Source organism: Coregonus lavaretus (genome assembly GCF_964263955.1).
Source record: "Coregonus lavaretus genome assembly, contig: HAP1_SCAFFOLD_9009, whole genome shotgun sequence".
Classification (NCBI taxonomy): domain Eukaryota; kingdom Metazoa; phylum Chordata; class Actinopteri; order Salmoniformes; family Salmonidae; genus Coregonus; species Coregonus lavaretus.
In genome coordinates this window covers 4,185-17,787 of record NW_028164963.1, presented here as the reverse complement: position 1 = coordinate 17,787, position 13,603 = coordinate 4,185, and the positions used below count along the sequence as shown (strand labels likewise).

At 46.0% G+C, this 13,603-nt stretch overlaps 2 protein-coding genes across 2 annotated transcripts; one reads left to right on the top strand and one right to left on the bottom strand.

Annotated features, from left to right (window-relative positions):
• Positions 1–4,375: 4,375 nt before the first annotated feature.
• Positions 4,376–9,747, top strand: LOC311116413 (zinc finger protein ZFPM2-like; the record flags this gene model as incomplete). Its single annotated transcript, XM_084191503.1, has 3 exons — positions 4,376–4,582; positions 5,286–5,510; positions 5,969–9,747. Coding segments are annotated over 3 exons (2,987 nt in total), but the record flags the coding sequence as incomplete, so codon positions are not given.
• Positions 9,748–9,864: 117 nt separating this feature from the next.
• Positions 9,865–13,310, bottom strand: LOC311116411 (uncharacterized protein; the record flags this gene model as incomplete). Its single annotated transcript, XM_084191502.1, has 4 exons — positions 9,865–10,363; positions 12,191–12,287; positions 12,428–12,510; positions 13,172–13,310. Coding segments are annotated over 4 exons (487 nt in total), but the record flags the coding sequence as incomplete, so codon positions are not given.
• Between the last annotated feature and the right edge of the window lie 293 nt (positions 13,311–13,603).

Genomic DNA, 13,603 nt, shown 5'->3' with positions numbered 1-13,603 from the left:
GCTGGCCTGTGTTGTAGCTGGAATGGTCTCACTGCATTGCAATAGTCATTTGTCTAGACAGATGGGAGAGGAGAGTGCTGATGTGCGTAACTATTCATTTTACACCAAACTATTAAAGTGTTGTACTGTTTACACACAAACATTTGAATACCTGTCTGCAGGCCAGTTTAATTATGCAAACCTTCTGTTATTTGTGCTGCTTTGTCATCTCCTCCCAGCTCTCTCTCACTGCAACAAGGCTGGAGAGATTTGTTTGTGTTTTCATTAAGATATGGACAGTGGTGTGGCGTAGGCGGGAGCAAATGTATTCCATTCCTCATAACCTCGAGTATCTTATAGTGTCTGTTCCTCTCCACCACGGTGGCCCATGTTCACATGTACTGTGGGCGGGCAGGTAGCCCAGTGATTAAGAGCGTTGGGCCAGTAACTGAAAGGTTGCTGGTTTGAATCCCTGAGCCGACTAGCTAAAAAATATGTTGATGTTCCCTTGAGCAAGGCACTTAATCCTAATTGCTCTGGATAAGAGTGTCTGCTACATGACTCAAATGTAAATGCATAGCCCTCAAACTCAACCTTGGACCTCGAAGCCAGTTCCATTGTTTTTTTTTCTCTAATCAGGGACTGATTTAGACCTGGGATATCAGGTGGGTCCAATTAATTATCAGGTAGAACAGAAAACTGCAGGCTCCGGACCTTATAGGGTAAGAATTGAATACCCCCTGCTGTATAGGCTACTTTACTGTACATCCATTGTCCTATAAAGTCATTTAAAGCTGAAGAAATGTAAAATGGCCTCTGATGTCTGACTTTGAAATCTCTGGGGTTGTAGTTGGGAGGAGGGACATACAGTACATGCGCCATATTTCCCCATACGATTCATCCTTTGATGTTTGATTAGTGAAAGTACTTACATATACGAAGCCCCCCCCCCCCCCCCTCCTTCTCGCTCACATAATTTTGTTTCTTGAATTCCGTCATATGGTCATCTTCAACTACATGTTGAAATACGGCATTCATCAAAGGGGAAGAGAAGGAATGGGCATGTAGCCAGCCGAGCCTCACTCGCCAGGCCAATGTACAGCTGGTGAATGAGAGAGAGAGAGAGAGAGAGAGAGAGAGAGAGAGAGAGAGAGAGAGAGAGAGAGAGAGAGAGAGAGAGAGAGAGAGAGAGAGAGAGAGAGAGAGAGAGAGAGAGAGAGAGAGAGAGAGAGAGAGAGAGAGAGAGAGAGAGAGAGAGAGAGAGAGAGAGAGAGAGAGAGAGAGAGAGAGAGAGAAAATGTAGAAAGCAAAGCAGTGTTTTTAATTATCTGGACTAGGTACAGGATGCTGTTTTTTGATTGTTTTAATGAAGCAGCTGGCCTATTGTCTCCCCTTAATTCCTCTATTGTTTTTAGAATATGTCATAGTTCTTTATTCTTTTATCAGGTGCTCTGCAGGAGGATTCAGCACAATAGCATTCATTCCAACTGCATTGGCCACTGCACAAAGCCAGGCAGGCAGCTCATTGCAGAGAGCTAGCTCGCTAACAGGCAAAACAGTGCAAATCACACAAGCTGCTACTTTTGAGCCTTTTCCCCCAGTTTTACTTGTGGACTGTGCACTTTCAAAAAAGGCAAAAAGTGGCCAGTATGATGCAGATAAACGTTTATGAACTATTCACAAGATGATTTGCCTTTGTTGCCCCTCTCTCTGTACAGTAAGCAGTGTTTCCCAATCCTTGTCCTAGGAACCCAAAGGGGTGCACATTTGTGTGTGTTAGTGCTGGCCTAGAACAAATCCTTTGGTTCTCCATCAAGACCAAGCATTGGAAGCAAAAACTGTGCTGTACAGTGATGCTCCGAGAGCAACATCTCAGTGGATCGCCAGTGGATCTCAGGGGATCTCCTGAGCTTCCATCTATGTGTATGTCCCAAATGCCACCCTATTCCCCATTTAGTGCACTACTTGTGACCACGGCACATAGCTCTGGTGAAAATAGTGCGCTATATTGGGAATAGAGTGTCATTTGGGACTAAGCCTCCCCCTGAGGTTGGTGGTTGCTGTTCTCCTCTGAGGCAGGAATGCTTCTGTCTGAGTCAGTATGCTGTGTTCTAGAATACCACCCCAGCATTCTCACAGATGACAGATGGTGTCTGTAGTGTGGCTGGCTGAAGGAGTCACATTGCTATGCATATTTCATAGGTGAATTGCATTGTAGGCTATGAGTACTAACAGTCATGAGCAATTAGCAGTGGAAGGCTTGCAGTAATTCAGAGCATATTTAACTGAAATTGTATTCAAAGACAGTGAAAATGTAGACAAGTAAGTCGTGAGTTCAGTATCAGAGTATTTCTTTCCATTCTCTTTGTTAACCGAGGACCTGTGAAGTGGAATCTCTACCGAGTTGAAACTTTTGGTGGCGAGTAGCGACGATCTGCCCCCCCACCTCCCCCTCCATTATGGCTGCTCGCTGGCAGTTAGTATCTACCTTGATGGTAACTCTGTCAGACGGCGGAGGAGTTTTGTTACTTTAATTAGGAGATAAAAATTCAAAGGGCCTCTCCAGGCTGTGTGTGGTGAGACAGAATCAAAACCAGCACTCAAGTGGAGGGACCTGAAGTGTGTCTCTCATCACGGGAGATTGGCCAGCAGATAGGCACTGTTCTTTAAAGGAGCTAGTGCTGCCTGCTGCCTGCCACTCACACACACACACGGATGCATACACACACACGGGTTTCCTTGCACACAGAAATGGGACTTTAAAAGACTGCGTATTTTACTACAGCTTGCTTCACTCCTCTGACACATTTGTAATAGACTCCTGAGTGGCGCAGTGGTCTAAGGCACTGCATCGCAGTGCTAGCTGTGTCACTAGAGATCCTGGTTCGAATCCAGGCTCTGTCGTAGCCGGCCGCGACCGGGAGACCCATGGGGTGGTGCACAATTGGCCCAGGGTAGGGGAGGGAATGGCCGGCAGGGATGTAGCTCAGTTGGTAGAGCATGGCGTTTGCAACGCCAGGGTTGTGGGTTTGATTCCCACGGGGGGTATAAAAAATAATGTATGCACTAACTGTAAGTCGCACTGGATAAGAGCGTCTGCTAAATGACTAAAATGTAAATGTAATAGTGTTTAATTTCCAGTGCTGTTTGACTTAAATGTAATGAAAAGGTTGGGAAATGTGTTAATGGGAGTAGCGAGGTTATGACCAGCGTCAGGTGGGAGGTGGAATGCCGTGGAAGGTGTACCAGACAGGAGTGATATATCCTCGGATTGGTGTGGAAGTTAGGTGTCATAACAATCAATCCATCATGTAATTTCATAGTAACTACAACAGTTATTCTTCAGCTTTCCTCCCTGGGTTGGGAGAGACTGGGTTGTTTTTAAGAGAAGAGAGCCTCACTTGAATACTCTGCCTACACTGACCTTTAAAACTAGTGATTTATACATTTTGTGTAAACATTTGTAATCAGTGTCTCTCTAAAGTGTGGAGGATGGATCTATGAGTGGGGTGCAGTTAGTCTTCTGTTCTACCCTTCATACCTCTCCCCTCTCTTCTGCAAGGTCCCTTATTTCCACAACAGCTGGACTCAAATTACAGGTCCTCTCTCATCCTGACGCTGCTCTGTCGGAGTGTTTGCACATCTTTGAAAGCTAACAGCGTGCCCTAATTAATTGTCCAGCTTTTCTCTGAAACAATGTCCTAATTCTGCCATTTAGCGTGAGCGTATCATCGTTTGTTTTTTATCGCCCCAGACAGATTTTTGTAAATAGTTATATTAAAAACTTTAATCTCTTCAAGGGAAAATTAAGTGCAGCTGAAAATCCTGTCATGTGCAGGAGATAAATATTATCTAAGCTAAAAAACCTTCCTCCCCTCCCTTCGTCTCTCTCTCTCCCATCCTAACTTAATGAATATGTTCAGAAGATTTTACCGGAGTGTTTCATCCCTAAACACAACAATCTAATAGTGTGTATAGGACCTGTTTCAGGTTGATACTATATTACTGAAGTGTACAGTATAGCTCCAATGTGTAGACCTACTAGAATTTACCCCAATGGAGTATGACGTTTCTTACTGCTACTTTAACCAAAGTATGACATTGTAATTTGACACTTTAGTCATTATATTGTCATTATTATTAAGTCATTATAACATTTCCCTCTGGATGAAATTCCATACCCTCTGAACTCCAGAGTTTGGAGTCACCTATAGCCAAACCACTCAGGGTGAAACATCAATAATAATATTATATAATACTGTCCCCAGTGGGAATCGAACCAATGAACTAAGCCACACAGGCTAACACTACCATGCTCTACCAACGGAGTCTCACAGGATAAAAACAATATTTTTCAGCATGCATTAATTCAATGTTCCCCTTCTGTCTGTTCCAGGTGGCCAGCTGTGGTGCACCACCACTAAAAACATCATGGAGGGCGAGGAGCTAGTGGCGTTCGCCGTGGACTTTGACTCCCGTCTACAGGCCATCAGCCACATGTCTCTGAGCGAGGGGATGTACCCGGCCAGACTGCTGGACACCATCCAGCTCCTGCCTCAGCAGGCTGCCATGGCCTCCATACTGCCCACTGCCATCGTCAACAGTGAGTGTGTTACAATATACTCCATGACTAGTCTGTACTGTAGTCTCACCTAGGGCTGCGTTTGAAATGGCACCCTATTCCCTATGTAGTCCACTACTTTTGGCCAAAACTTTAAGTAGTGCACTATAGAAAAGAGGGTGCAGGCTCTGGACAAAGGGATTGCACTATATAGGGAATAGGGTGCCATTTTGGACAGAGCCCTAATAAACAAGAAATGTCTGTCCGTCCGTCTATGGGCTGTAGATTAACCCAGATGAGTCTGTGTTAAGAGCGGTTGAGATAAGAGCTGTCGACCTTCAGTTTGGGTTCACGTAAACACAGGCGAGCCTCCCACTAACCTGTTAATTGCAAAATACAAGCTTCATGCAAATAGTGCATTTGTTTACTTAATAAGGGCTATCTGGGTTCAGCTCGACAGGGAGGCTGCTCTGCTGCAGGCAGATGGTCCAGTGTTTCAGTTGTCCTTGAGAAAGGGCACCAACCTAGTGGTATCAACACAGTCCTATCACAGGCTTGGGTATTACAGTGTTTTCACATGGCTTTGAGTATCAAATCAGAGCTATAAAGAGAAAGAAACGTGTGTGTGTTGTACGTGCATACGTGTGCATGTTGTTGTGTGTGCATGTGCAAGAACTGTACACTGACATTCTACCCTGACGCTCTACCCTGACATTCTACCCTGTGTTTTACCCTCTCTCTACAGAGGACATCTTCCCATGTAAGGCGTGTGGGATCTGGTACCGCAGTGAGAGGAACCTGCAGGCCCACCTGATGTACTACTGCAGTGGCAGGCAGAGGGAGCCAGAGAGCCAGGGGGAGGAGAATGACAACGGACCCCACCAGACCCCCAGCATCTGCCCCTTCCCACAGTGCAACAAGAGCTTCACCAGTGCCAGGGCCCTGGAAATGCACCTGAGCACGCACAGCAGTGAGTAGAGATGTACTGGTAGTACTGTTAGTATAGTAGTTTAGATTTATTTTAGCTGTCATTCAGTTGTAAGTATCTCACCATTGAGTAAATGTAATCCTATTTATTATTTAATTATGTTGAGTAGTACAGAACAGTATAACTTTAATATTTTTCAGTCATTTTAGTATTTGGTTTTATAATGAAAAGTATTGCTTGACATTAAGACAATCTCAGTTTCACATTAGTCAGGTAAAATAATTGGCAAAGTGAACTACTACTCTTAGCTCCAGAAATATACACATTCCACTGTCAGCTTGTGCAGTTGACAGTTTAGCTTTCAGCCCACCCAAAACTCAGGAGGGTTTGGAGTAAGCTTGGCATAATGCATCAGTTTTTGATCGTAGCCGTAGTTAACATTAAGGCAGAGTGGGAAGGCGAAGAGGAATCTCAACAGTGTCCTTTAATCTCCCTAACAGGTGTCAAAATGGAAGAGACGCTCCCCCCTGGCACCAGCTTGAAATGCACAATCTGTAACTACACGGCGGATTCTCTTATTACATTCCAACATCACATCCTCTCTCACCTGTCACAGGCAGCCTTCAGATGCAATCACTGCCATATCAGCTTCCAAAACCACAGGGAACTCTTGCAGCATCAGGACTTACACAGCCACCATGGCCACGGCGGTGGCAGCAAACTTCACAGGGAGAGCGACAGTGAGCACTCCCCCAGGGGGGCGGAGGAAGCGCTGCAGCAGGCAGCGGCCCGCGTCGAGTTGGCCAACCGGAAGGAAGCCCTCCAGAGTCCCAAAGCAAGTCTCAGCAAGGACGCCACCACCGACAGCGAGCTGGAGAAGGCTGAGAAAAAGCACATGCTGTCAGGGCAGAAGGACAGTGGCAACCCGGGCAGTAAGGCCAGCTTCTCTTACACCCGGATCAAGTCTGAGCCCTCCAGCCCCCGCCTGGCCTCCTCTCCCGTTCAGCATAACATGGGCCCCACCTTCCCCATGGGGCCCTTCCTGTCCCAGTTCGCTTTCTCCCAGGACATTTCTGTCGTCCCGCAGGCTTCTGAGATTCTGGCTAAAATGTCAGAGCTGGTGCACCGGAGGCTACGCCACGGAGGGAACACGGGCTACCCTCCTGTGATCTACAGCCCCCTCATGAACAAAGGGGCCACGTGTTTCGAATGCAATATCACCTTCAACAACCTGGACAACTACCTGGTCCACAAAAAGCACTACTGTAACAGCCGCTGGCAGCACATGGCCAAGTCGGCTGACTTCTCTAGCGTCTCAGACAAGGCCGTGAGCCCCAACAGTGGCCATAGCTCAGTCAGTATGCTCACGGGATGCCACCCGTCTGAGGTGACCGACAGCCACCTGATGCAGTCGGCCTGTTTGTCAGTCAACTCTCAAAGTGTTCTGGACATGATCAATGCAGGAGCGGCAGTGAAAGGCCCTGGCCCAGAGAAGGAGCTCCCAGGCCAGGTGAAGAAGGTCTCCACCACGCCGACCGGCGTGGAGGAGAGGCTGAACGGGAAGCAGCAGGTGGTGGAGGGGAAGAGCCCCACCAACACGCCTCTGGTGGAGACTGACGTCAACGACCCCAACCAGACTTCCTGTGCGGCATGCAATATCACCTTTAGCCGCCACGAGACCTACATGGTCCACAAGCAGTACTATTGTGCTACGCGTCACGACCCCCCCATGAAACGCATGTCCGCCAACAAGGTTCCCTCCATGCAGAGGACCATGAGGACCCGCAAACGCAGGAAGATGTACGAGATGTGTCTCCCAGACCAGGACCCGAGAGGACCCTCCATTGGGCAGCCAGGGTTCCTGGGGGTCCCTCCAATGGAGAACCCCTGTACGTCCCAGGAGGCAGTGGAGAGCCTGGTCGACCGCTTTCACCCTCGCTGTGACGTCTTCCCAGGGATGGTCCCCAAACACCTGGAGGCTTCCCTCACCGTCACCAAGTCTATCATGGCCCCCAACCGCAATACCACTATGGACCAGCAGGAGCTGGACGCACCCATCGATCTCAGCAAAAAGTGCTCGCCTATCCACAATGACAAGACATCACCCAACTCCCCCAAAAGACTGTTGGACTATCACGAATGTACAGTGTGCAAGATCAGTTTTAACAAAGTGGAGAACTACCTAGCGCATAAACAGAACTTTTGTCCTGTGACAACAGCCACAGCCACCCAGCAGCACGGTGGTGAGACCATGTTCCCAGACGTGGTGAAGAGTGAAGGCAGTAATCCTGATGATGCCTACAATAAGAGCCCCGGGAAATGTGAGAAGAACGGCAACGATAAAATGATTGTGCAGAACGGGGGTGGAATGTTCCCCCCTAACATGGGCCCAGTGCCGGGTATCAAGCCCTTCAGCGAGGCTCAGCTCATCCCAACTAAAGACGAGAACATGTTTCTGCCCCACTGCCTTTATCCCGGCGCAATAAAGAAGATGAAAGGTGCCGAGCAAATATCGCCCTACTTTGGGATAAAGCCAACCGATTACGTGGCCGGCGGACTGGTCATGCAGGGAGAAAGAGAGGTGAGCAGCGAGCAGGAGCCGAGCACTAATGGAGGGGGACCAGAGACGGGGAGAGAGCAGCCTGCTGCCAACGGCTGCCCACTCCCCAGCAAAGAGCCACTGCCCCTGCTGCCCAAAAACAGGGGCATGGTGATAGTCAACGGTGGGCACAAGCCAGAGGAGCGCTCGGGCTCGGGACCCGTCCCACCCAGCCAGGATAACCAATCCCACAATCCCCAGCAGCAAGACAGCCACCCCTCACCCACGTGGGGCGCGGAGAACCCGTCCGACTCCAACGAGAACGTGTCGCCCGCGTCCAAGTCTCCGACCGAGGAGGCGGTGCCCACGGTGACAAAGGGTGTGAATGGGTCATCCCAGGCTGCGGGGAGCGGGAAGTACTGCCGCCTCTGTGACATCCAGTTCAACAACCTATCAAACTTTATTACCCATAAGAAGTTTTACTGTTCGTCACATGCTGCGGAGCATGTGAAATGAACTAGTTCCTGTTTAGTTTCTGTCCCTTCCCACTCCCCTTTTTTCTGTTTGGGTACACTGTTGTGTCTGGACTGGTGCATCACTCACGCAGTTCTAAACGCTGCTTGTGGACAATCAAGAGAAGCTTCTTCTTCTTCGTCATTTTAAGACTTCACTGCAAATCATTGGTTAAAAAAGAAAAAATGAACAAATGAATCCAGAATAATATTGGTGCCACTTTCACATTTATTTATTTTACAATCAGTATTAATTGTAGTGATCTTAATTTAAAATTCAAATGAAATTTATATCAGAGTTGTTTGTAATGTTATTGTATAGTCATTCTTGTGTAGCACACACATTGTTTACACTGTAATGTAGGCTCAATGAAACAATAGAATACAAATGAGATGCATTTTAGACACAAAATAGCTACTGAAGCACTTGTCTAGTCTTATTTGCGGTAAAAGTTTTTGTATATGCCTAAGTGTCATTTGCAGCTTTGCTATTCATGACTCTGATTGTTGGCCTTAACCCGCCCTTGGTGGGATAGCCAGGCACAGTCCAGCTGCATCTTCTGTTTTGGCATACACTTGGCTTAGCATATGTATGTGGCTGTGTCCCAGTCTCCTTTCTTTAACTCAGACGTGGATGTTTTCAGGAGGGTGGCAACATTCTTGTATAGTACACGTATTTCTGTTTGCTGAACTACACTTTGGTCTCCCTTTTTAAAATTTGCTCTCGATGCAATACTTTGTAAATGAGGGAACATTACTGAAAGCAGTATTATGAGAGGGGGACTGCATATATTATTTGAAACCCATAGAAGAAAATGTAATTGTACAAGAATTACATTTATTGCTGTTGATGATGGACAAGATGGGTTGGGAGGTTGGTTGATGGGGGTTACCTGATGTAAAATAATCATTCCAATGTCCTAATTATGGGAGAAAAAAGTTTCTTAAAAAACATTGTTGCTATGCATGTATATGGATGGAATACAATTCCAGAACTGTTGGAAATAATTTTTATTTTGATGTGGTGTCATAATTAAACTTAAATCCTCAGGATAATCCAATGATGTTTGGTCTTTTCTTTCAAAGCTACAACACAGTCCCAGGATAGTGGATGTGTACATTAGATATAAAGGGACAGAGTGCTCTATTCAATCCGCATTGTGAAATTTCAGCTTTACAGCGTGAATCAAATTTAAAATCAATGTTCCCGCTTAAGCGGAGCCGGCATTCTAGGTAAACGCTGCATATGTCGGCTCAATCGGAAATTACTTTTACATTATTTTGTGGAATCCGCTTCAGCTTTACAGATTTAATAGATCCCAGTGGTAGAGTTAACACACAGATACACATTCAGAAAACTATTATTTATTTACAAACATTAAGGCAAAACTGTCTGATATTTGCACTTGTAATAAAGTATACAAAAAGTAAATAAATCGATTGAAACCGGTTTCATGTGTGGACATACACATGTCAAGTATATTCCAGTCAATAATCATTCCTGAAAAAAAGAAACAAGGAACCTCTGTGACATACTACTCAGTTGACTTCAGATGACTTCATCTTCCAGTTGTGTAATTGAGACATTTGGCAGCAGAATCGGTGAGTCACTGGCACAGAATTAGAACCTTAAAATTAGAGCATTTGAACTAGATGTATTATATAAATCTATGTGGTCATTGGCTCTGCTGTTTGGACTGCCGTTGGGACACCAGCTTCCACAGGTGTTTGCTAACAACAGACGGTCTCTTGTAGATCATCCTGCGGTCCCCTCCTTTAACATGGATCTGGTTGGCTGAGGGGTAAGTCTGTTCCATGAACGTCTTCTGAAGCTGGGCCACCATCTGATATGGAAGCACATACAGTCAAATGTTCATTTGAGTTAGTTTGAGGGCCCTGTGAGAAACAGTCAATATGCATCATCCCAATTCCATCCATCCCCTTTCTCCCCGAAGTGTGCACTGTTCAGTCCCCCTGAACTAGTGCAGGCATCGGCTAAGATGGCGCCGACGAATGGCGCATCGCCTCGAGCTTCTACAAAACATTGCAGGCTTCTACTTTTTCTAGTGTTTTTCTTTAAATGTTCTCACTCAGTTTGTTTTGTGCATTACTTCATACCCCCCAGGTAAAACGATTGGAATATGAATCGCTGGGTAGTCACCGTCCACCTGACCTTCCCAAATTCCCGGAGACGGTGGAACAATGGTCTAGCGCCGGGTTGCCTGGGAGTCCTACCGGAGAGTAGGAACTAAAGACAGCGATGGAGAGGCAGACGTGGTGGTGTCTTAGTGAGATTGAGACGCTGGGTGACCCGTCCTCCATTACCCAGCGTACTACTCGCCAATGTTCCATCATTAGTGAATAAACTTGACAAACTCAGAGCGAGGATCTCCTTCCAGAGGGACATCAGATTCTGCAACATCCTCTGTTTTTCTGAGACCTGGCTTTCCTCTGACTTCCAAACAGATTCTACACAACCAGCGGGTTTTACAGTTCATCGAGCGAATAGGAAGAGGGCTCTGCTTTATGACCAATAACAAGTAGTGCGACGGGGAACACATACAGGAAATTCCGAGCTTCTGCTCTCCTGACTTGGAATACTTGGTCATCAAATGTCACCCTTTTTACCTTCCGAGAGTTTTCAGGGATTATCGCTACTTCTGTGTACATCCCGCCCCAAGCCGACACCAAAAAAGCTCTCAAAGATCTTCATTGGACCCTGAATAATAATAATAATAATAATAATATGCCACTTGGCAGACGCTTTTATCCAAAGCGACTTACAGTCATGCGTGCATACATTTTTGTGTATGGGTGGTCCCGGGGATCGAACCCACTACCCTGGCATTACAAGCGCCGTGCTCTACCAGCTGAGCTACAGAGGACCAGAGTCCGCGTACCCAGAGGCAGCGTTCATTGTCGCAGAGAACTTTAACAAAACTAATTTGAGAACCGTGCTCCCGAATTACTATCAACACATTGACTGTCCAACTCGTGGATATTCTACGCTGTAGCACTGCTACACGCCTTTTCGACACGGGTATAAGGCCATCTTCCGTCCTCCTTTCGGCAAATCAGACCATGACTCCATTTTGCTCTTCCCCACCTACAAACACAGACTCAATAGGAAAGTTTCCGATGGTCAGGTCTGTACAACGCTGGTCTGAAAAAAAACATATTGTAAACATATATTGTAAAGTGGTTATCCCACTGGCTATAAGGTGAATGCACCAATTTGTAAGTCGCTCTAGATAAGAGTATCTGCTGACGTAAATGTAAATGTAAATGTCTGACCAATCAGAATCCATGCTTCAAGACTGTTTTGATCACGTGGACTGGAATATATTCCGATGCTGTTCAGCTCGGCCTTCAATACCATAGTGCCCTCTGAGCTCTCCACAAAGCTCACAGCCCTGGGACTTAACTCCTCCACACTGATCCTCAACATGGGGACCCCACAAGGGTGCATCCTCAGTCCCCTTCTGTACTCCCTGTATACCCACGATTGCGTGGCCTCACACAGTTCCAACTCCATCATCAAGTTTGCTGACAACACGACAGTAGTAGGCCTGATTACCAACAAGTACACACTTCTGGGTGAAGATTGAGAAGTGGAATTGGGCTAGCCACTAGACAGACTAATGGAGGGAGGAAGGTTGTACACTACTCACTTGGTTTAGATGAGCTGGAATTTGCTCATCAAAAGAATCCCCAATGATCACACTCACAGAGGTCCTACTGGAGAGGGGTTTGAATTTAGAGATTTCCCTGAAAAACAATCAAAACATTACATACAAATCTCAAAACAAATTTGATTTTACACTTGCTTTACCTACTGTAGTGTATATCCAAAATTATTGTGTGATGACAGCTTTATAACATTTACATGTACTGTATGTTGGTCTCACCTGACTTGAGAAGCACTTTCATTCAGGAAGAAATGTTCATCTACAGCACTGCTCTGGTGGGCTGGGTTACTGAGGAAGTACTTCTGAGAACACATAAAGACATATGATAATATTGGACAATGGCCTGAAAGTAAGTATGTGTGTGTGTGTGTGTGTGTGTGTGTGTGTGTGTGCGCGTGTGCGCACGCATTATAACCTTAACTTGTCTCCAAACCATTCTCTTATCCCACAATTTATGCAAAATGACTCACTTGATGTCCTTATCTCCTTGGTAACAACTGGAATATTTAAAAAGCTGAAATAAGTCCATCATCTCTGTTGCCATCAAAAAGTGGGTTCCAGGAAATAGATCCAAGATATTTTAACTAACAGTTCAGACATTAACCTGGAGCAGTTTTCCACCTTTCCTCTCTCCCTCTCTCTTCTCCCTCTGAGGAACGATCGTTACTCTACCACTAGCTCCATCATGTGGCTATGTTACAGATTGTTCTCTAACACAACAAGGTAAAGGTTGGACCATCACACCTGGACATCTCCTCCTGCCCAATAACAGAGTATGGAATTTCATTTGTGGTGTCACCAGGTATATTGAGGCACATAAAAATCACACATTCAAATGCATGGTTTAAAAATAAGACATTGAGAACATAAGAGCTGTTGACCTGATCCCAGATATGTTAATTTGGTCTTTAAGACGGACCTGATGCCTTATGAGGTTTTCAGCAATATTTCAGTCAGACTCACCTGTCTCTGTATGAGGTCTTCAGCGATGTTGTCCCCCATGATGGCGGGCTTTAGCAGCCCCAGAATGATGAGGATGCGGCTGATGCCTGTGGCAGCTGAGAATTGCATGGCCTGGAGGGATGGCACCAGCTGACTGTACCTATAGATACAGAACACAACAACATGTGACTGTAACTATAGAGATACAGAACACCAACAACATGTGACTAACTATAGACACACAGAACACAATAACATGTGACTAACTATAGAGACACAGAACACAATAACATGTGACTGTAACTATAGAGACACAGAACACAATAACATGTGACTGTAACTATAGAGACACAGAACACAATAACGTGACTGTAACTATAGCGACACAGAACACAACAATGGCAATTTGAATGCAGAGATAACGTGACGAGATCCTGGAGGCCCATTGTCGTG